Here is an 8,004-nt window from a genome sequence, read left to right as displayed (position 1 = left end):
CAAATGCTGTGCTGAAGTCCAAGTAAACTATATTCACAGCATTTCTCTGATCCACTAATTTAGTCACTTTATCAAAGAAGGCAATAAGGTTTGCCTGATGTGGTCTGTTTTTAACATATTCATATTGGCTTCTGGTCATTTCTTAGATGCTCACAAATCTGCTGCTTGATTTTCTTTTGCAGGATTTTCCAAGATATTGATGTTAAACTGATTTGTCCATGGTTTCCTAGATCTACTTTTTTCATCCTCTTGAAGATTGGAATCACATCAGCTCCTCTGGCAGTTCTCTTTTAACAATCCTTAGTTGCCTGTGATTCTCTGTGAATTAACTTGAGATGATTATTCAGTTCATTAACTGAGTTGATTAATTTGAATTAAAATGTATTTTAACATGTACTTTACATCTAATTTTAGGTTGAAAGAATAACTTCCATTAGTTTCTCACTACCTAGAGATCAGTTATATATACAAGTAGAAAATTATCTATTTCTTTCTCTTGAAATACCTTACACTTTACAAATCAGTTAAAGTAAACTTGATTTGATTTTACATTCTTTGCTTTTTTAATGTTATGAACAGAGTAATGATAATCTACAGAAAACCTAACAGCTGAAGTACTCTTGAAGTGTTATTTTCTATGCAATAGTTACACATTACTTTTGGATGTAATTTTTACACAGTTTATGTACTTGTGAGGCATACACACAAATGCAAAAGGCTGGATTTTTTCCCAAATGGGATTCCTATTTCTTTGCAACCATTACCCAGTGACATTTCCATTCCTTTAAAGTGCATCCAATTCTTCTCTTTCTTCATTCCCATAGAAACAAAAAAAACCCAATTGAGCCTTTTTTTAAAATCACAGACCCCATATCCTAGTGATTTCGCTAATCTTTACTTCATTGTAAGTCTATTTTAACCTAGTTTTCTAGTGAAATCAATGAAAAACCTTGAAGAATTGGAATGAATGTGATTTGATGGTGAAACCTTGAGCTTCAATAAGTACAATGAGTTTCCCAATTAATCCTAGGCAGTTCTCTCATGAAAATCCAGTTTTTAAAATTGTTATAATAAATTGCCTTAACCTTAAGCCTCCATTTACACCTATGGATATTATTCATGGAAGCAGAAAAGGTCCAAATAAGCACCATCATCCTATTATCGGAATAATAACATTTTAAAAATATTTTTGGTAGCCTTCCATTTGTAATTCTCTTACAGTTGTAGAACTAAGGATATTTGCTTGATGTTTTTGCATAGTACACATTCTTCTTTATACAGAAACAGCTAAAAATACACCGGACAACAATGCAGTCATTATGGATTACCAATTTAATGGTGAATTTGCATATCTTTGAATATTACTCAATCAAATTACTCAGATCTTGACTCCCAGCTGAACTTGTGAATTGTTTGCAATGAAAAGCTTGCTATTTGAGATAATGAGCTATCATAGGATCATCAAACATCCACTGAAGAAAAACAAAAAGCAAATTGCACATATAGCAATTTTAATCCATTCCATTTTAAATACCACAATAAATTTAATTTTCACAATAAATTAAATAGCCATATTTAGTTTACAAAATAGAATTACTTAGTGTGAAACCAGTATTTACAAACAATATACAATATGTACATCAAATTTTTGTCAACATACAAGCATAGAAGGGAGAAAAAAGACTTCTGTTTTGACACATGATTGACATGCTCTAAGTGCCAAGATGATCCATACAATTAAAAACAATAGTGCAAACTCACCACAGGAAATTTGAAACTATGTTGACTGGATGAGAAAGTTTCTTTTCAACACTAGGAAAAGATTTTTCAAAAGAACTTAGCATCATATAGGGTATAATCACACAGCAAACTTATATTGGCTTTTCATCCATTTAACTGGCATAATTGCCCCACCCCAATTCATGGAAGCAGTGAGAATTATTCATAAAAATGTGATTAGTCCCTTCTTGTTACCAAAATAGAGGTTTCCTAGGGAGCAGTGATAAGCCATTATAAGCCTGAAGCATAAATGTATTCTCTTTAAAGGGCCAATATTCTTTTAGAGATATGTTATAATAGAAATATAATATTTCTAAACAATATTTAGAAATACAATATTGCATTGCAGATTTCTCAGAAATGAATTCTAATTGCAGCGAATTAGAATTGCAATGAATTTTAAAGCAATATTCTGCCTTTCTCGAGATACCTTTAATATTAAATTTTATGGAGCAAATAAGAGTGCTGACCCTTTGAACCGAGTAGCTGAGTTAATTTCTTTAAATGACATTTTCTCATTTAATTGTACAGCATAAAATGACGCAATTATGCAGAGAGTTTAAATTTGACGTTATGCACTGTTCTGTAGAAAAATTGATCCCATCTTATATTTGGTCACACACTGCATATGTACAAGTACGCATGAAAAGAAAAGATTACTTTGATAACTGAGAGTATGAAAAGTGCATATATTTTTTTTAATATACTCTAATAGAGATATGGTTGCATATCTCCAGGTGCAACACACAGTGTTGTAGGAAGTTTATCTTAGGGCCAGTTAAATGTCCTCCCTGTGATCTGGTAAAATTTCTGATTAAAAGGGTGAAAGAATTTGCGCAATTTGGTAATGACAGAGGCATCTACCTCTGGATGAATGCGTCCTTTGCTTCCCGCCAGGCACTTGTTAAAGACAATGTTAAATCGCAAGCAGTAAAACCCTCTGGTGGCATTGAAATACAAATTATATTGACTTATCCTTGGAGGAAGATTTAAGAACTTTTCTACCAGCTGGAGTTCTGGCAGCGGTTCTGTAATGAGACGATCGCCATCCACAATATGAAACTGCTCTATGGGAAAGTATTTTAACCATCTCTCCAGATGCTTGGTGTAGATGCTGGTTCTTACTGCCTTGTATTTAGTGTTCACCTCACAGGTGTTGGGATCAATGGCCAACTTTTCAAATTTGTAGTAGGTTTTATTCTTCCTTTCCTTTCCCTCCAGCACCTGAGTGTAATCAGAAATAGCTCTTGTTGTGGGTTCCCTGACAATAATCAGTAATTTGATGGATGAGTTCATTTTATAAATCCTTTCAGGGACCTCCTCTGTGATAAAGTATGCAGGGCTTTTCTCAATGGTTATTTGATGAGGATATGAAAATGGCATTTTTTTCCTATACCACTCAATGCCCTTGGCATAGTTCTCATCATTGTCAAAGAAGTGTATTTCTTGAGAGGCTTTGACCACTGCTGGATGAAGATTGAGCATTTCTAGTAGTGCTCGAGTTCCTCCTTTCCTCACTCCAATTATTATGGCCTTGGGGATTTGCTGGACCAAACTGTGAAGTCGAATTTGTTCTTTGCTGGCATTACCCTTTCGGAATTCATGCAACAATCCACGCTTAAACTGTAGAGCTCTGAGTGGGATTTCATCTTGCCCATGGAGTCCAAATCGGCCTTCAATAGGGCAAATGGGTTGCAGTCTACAATGGGGGGGGGGGGAGAGAGAGGAGAAAAGGAGAAAAAAGTAGTTTGCATTAGTAACACTGAAATTTTATACATGTCCAATCAGAAGCTCTATCACTAAAGTTAATGCCATATAAATGGGAATGGATCACATAGCATTAAAGTTAGAGTGGAGATTGTGCTATGTGTGTATGTGTGTGTCTATTCATTTATCTATCAATCCACACCAGATCAGCCTTGCAGATTATGGTTCATCACCTACAACAAAGAGACCTTTATCCTGCAGTGGAGATATTTAGGATAGCAATAATAATTAATGGTATTAACAATAAATAATTAATTTATAATGAATTTTGGGATGATTCACATAGTCCTATTCATAAGGCAAGATATTGATGTCTGTTTTCATGGCAGGAATTGAATCGACAATATACAATTTGTTTGCTCACTTATAAACTAGCAAAAAAACCCACTAAATTATGTATTTGTTCTATTCTCAGAAAGTTCCACATTGAAACACTTTTTGTTTTCAGTTATATTTTGGATGATGGGCATGTTTTTGGCACTCATGTATGCTAACAACATTCTGAAATGTTGGCAGTGTTATATCTATATCTATCTATATTCATTCTCTCCCCCCCTCTCTCCCTCCTCTCCCTCTCCCCCTGTAATTTATAAGACAGGTGTGCACACACTGAGTTCTGCAAGCTTGCCTTGGATATCCTCTTATGTAATTTGGAACAACTCAAGCCTACTTTCTGAATCTGGATCTAAGCCTATCAAATTTAAAAATCCAGGCAAAATAAATTGCTTGACTATTCCTACATTAGCATTTGCTATGTACTTATTGTATGTCTCAAAGTGAATGAAATGGTATCTTTTCTGGTCTACAGAAGTTGAACATTAATGTAACATTTGAGATTTTTATTACTGCAACATGGTAAAATCAGAGGAGAAAATATGTATTTGTAAATGCATGTATATTGTGCATATACTTGCAAAGCATGTCCTCATGAAATTAAATCTCCATCTCATACTTTGTTATATTTATTTCTGTGTATTAAATACAGCACTGTGGTGAAACTGTACTATATGTATCTGCATTTTCACATATCAGTGTATATTATAAGCATATTTTTTAAAGAAGCAAACAGCTCTTGGCTGGGATAATTATTTTTACTTATTCTTGAAGAACTGCTTCAAAATCAACTGCTGTCCAACAAATATTAGCTAAAACCAATCTATATATGTGTTTTAAATTACGTGCAAACAATATATTGAGACGATGAATAAAAAGAAACTGCAATCCAGATCAAATTGCAGTGCAGATATAAAATAGATTTCACTTTAACTCCTTGTGCTTTTTCTTATTGAAAATACCAGCCTTGAAGCTGTACCTACTATCCTAATATTAAGTATTTCTGCTATTTGGGATGAAGGCATTTTCAAAGAAAAAATATTAATGATCCCTCTTTATGTTTCATTCTGGGTAGTGGTATTGCCTGGAAATGCATCCATTTAGAAGAAGTGTATAACGTCTTACACACTCTGTTTTTTAAATTTGGTACTGTAAAGTGTATTGTGTAGTCTGATCCTAAAACAAATGTTGATAACTTGAGAACTAACTTTACTCCAAGTCACAAGTTTTTCACAACTTAATATCCTGGGAGAAAAACATTTTATTTTCTAGAACCATAATGTTCTTTTGCCTTGGAAAATTATTTTTGTTTTCTACCCAAGAATATATTCTTTTCCCCACCATCATATTTAGGATAAAACTGAATTAGAATTTTTTTTAAAAAAGAAGCTAATGAGCTTGTTAACCAGGAAACACACACACACATAACACATAACATTAAAAATATTAAAAAGTTAACTTTTTATTGCTCATCAGTTAAGATCTAATCAAATACAAAAACTTTGATACTGTTACATTGATTCATATTATGTGCTGTAAGAAGAGCATGTCCCAGTCCCGGTTCTATAGAACCGGTAGTAAAACTGGGGGTAAGCTTCATCCACCGCCCGGACGTCATAAACGCATGCCCCGTTGCGAACCGGTAGTAAAGGTAAGTAGAACCCACCCCAATGCAGGGATGAACTACGTCACACTCTGTATGCTACACGTGTATTTCACATGCACTATGTTGATCACATGCACTGAATTCATATTGTTTAAAGCAAGGGTGCCCAAACTTGGCAACTTGAAGATGTTTGGACTTCAACTTTCAGAATTTCCCAGCCAGCATCAGAGTTGAAGTCCACAAGTCTTAAAGTTGCTAAGGTTGGGCACCCATGCTTTAAATATTAACAGATAAATCTAAAACATATATTATATAAAATGATCAGAATTTACCCATGATACTTTTTTTTTTACCTTGGAACTGGGGGTGAGTGGGTCCAAACACACTAAGTAATAGCTAATATTGTGTACATGTCTGATGATTTTGCCTCACTCCTGCTTCTAAATAGCATATCCTCCATTTTACAAAAAAACTCCATAACCTTTCAGGGATTACTTGGTGGATCAAGACTTAAAGAAAATGAAAAATATGGCTTCTTTCCTCAGTCTGTTAATGAGAATTTTCTACTCCAAATCTACGTTTAGAAAAAGCCTTCCTTTTCAAGGCAGCAGATTCTAAATTCAATACCAACATCATATAATTAAGGTATTTTCAAGGTACAGAGTTTATTTGGGAAACATTTTAAAAGTTTAGCTTAAAAATAGAATTATCTGGGGACCATAGATCTCATAGCCGACTAAGGCATCCAAGGAGGAGCAAAAGAGATACCGATAAGTAATGAAGTATGTGTCATAATGTCATAGCACAAATTCTGCAACTTCTCATGACTACATAAAGGCAGTTTTGCCTCCTGACATTATTGTGGCTTGCTGTAGATTCTGGCGTTATAGTCATGGTAAGCATATCTATTCAAATAGAGAACTATTTCTGATTCTTGCCGCTTGTATATTTTCCTAATTGTATTTTGTCTTCCAATACACTTTCTGTGAAATTCTCACTTGTCGTGCACTGGTGCTAGGGGAAGGAAAAGGGGCTAAAGAACTACAGATCTTGGAGTACCTGTGTTATTCTAATGTAGTGCATCAGAATCCTACCTGAGGACCTCAGTTTTTTTAAGGGAAAATGAAATGTCAATTTTGGCCAGAAATAAAACAATGAAAACACATGGATGAGTGATGCAGCTTCATGAAAAACAGCTCAATATATGGCAAGCATGTCAAGAAAGGAATTGGCTATTCTATGCAACACACCATAGTGCTGTAATTTAGAGCTGGAGTATTCAAGAGTCTGGTTACTTGAGGACTGCAGGGTGATAAATTGATGATAATAGAAATTGGATGGAGCTTGTTCATGCAATACCAGGAACAGAATTTTCTTTTTTGTCTGCTTCTTTCCCCTGGTTCTGGGGAGAAGCTTTAGGGTTTTCTTTGTTTTTCTAAAACCATGTTAAGTCGATTTGGAAATTTTTCTACAGTTTTTAACCAGTATATTCTGGCCTCAAAATAGCAGCAAACCATGCCACCCCTCATTGGTAGTAGGAAGGGGTACTAAGAACTACTGAGAAATCTGGGCTCTCACTGTCCATCTGATGTAGAGCAACCTCAGCAGGGGAGAATTATCAAATATGGGCCTTACAAAGGAGAGAGATTTACATCAGAGGGAGACTTAAATAAGAAGGAAAGTGTGATTTGTTATTCTTTGGCTTCATTTCCTCACTTAATTTCTTTATACCTAATCCTCTAACACAGTTCTTAGCTCTTCTGTAACCGCTGCTTTCTGTTGATTGATTAGTGCTCATGCCACAATACAAGCAGTGAGTTGTATAGATCCAGCAGGTGGGATACAGAAGGTATGACATTAATGTGCCCAAGATCTATTTCAATGGGTGAAAGAGATATTACAAGAGATAGGATGTCCCTATTTTTGGATCATCAGGATAGAATTCACTGATGACTACATATCCATCATGCACAATGAGAGAGAAAAATAAAATCATTCCTTTTTCCCATTAGCATATTATATATGGATCTGCTGGAAGTCACCACTGTAGAAGTTCAAGAGTCAAGTACTGTGTCTGGATAATTTTATGACCATTAATAACATTTGTAGCTAGGCAAGCCTAGACTGGGAGAAAGGTTAATTAAATTTCATGCCTGAGGTCATAGGCCAAGTTCCAGCAAGAGACAAGAAGGAATTTCTGTCCACTCTATGTAACTACATAATTGCTCGGAGCCATTTTGCATATCTTCACAATGTAGGATTTTGATGGTAGATGATGGTAGGAAGCAAGCTACGCTAGGCACATCCTTTCTTTTTTTGAATGAAATTAGGCAATGATTCTTACAAACGAGTGAATGTGGGAAAACACAATACCCCTCATTGAAGTGCAATGTAATATAGAATAGAATAGAATTCTTTATTGGCCAAGTGTGATTGGACACACAAGGAATTTGTCTTGGTGCATACACTCTCAGTGTACATAAAAGAAAAGATCCTGTCGAGCCTAGCAACCTGCTCGA

The 8,004-nt window shown here is 35.0% G+C and overlaps 1 protein-coding gene across 1 annotated transcript in view; it reads right to left on the bottom strand.

The window, feature by feature from the left end:
* Positions 1 to 2,547: 2,547 nt before the first annotated feature.
* The window catches only part of HS3ST5 (heparan sulfate-glucosamine 3-sulfotransferase 5), a 126,821-nt gene continuing 121,364 nt past the window's right edge, over positions 2,548 to 8,004 (bottom strand). The window contains exon 3 of the mRNA XM_070953219.1: positions 2,548 to 3,478. Within this exon, the coding sequence (XP_070809320.1) occupies positions 2,548 to 3,478 (931 nt within the window). The remainder of the gene's footprint in view (positions 3,479 to 8,004) is intronic.

Source organism: Pituophis catenifer, unplaced genomic scaffold (genome assembly GCF_029215685.1).
Source record: "Pituophis catenifer annectens isolate HBS135680 unplaced genomic scaffold, rPitCat1.0.hap2 SCAF_1, whole genome shotgun sequence".
NCBI lineage: Eukaryota > Metazoa > Chordata > Lepidosauria > Squamata > Colubridae > Pituophis > Pituophis catenifer.
This window is presented reverse-complemented; position numbering and strand designations above follow the sequence as displayed.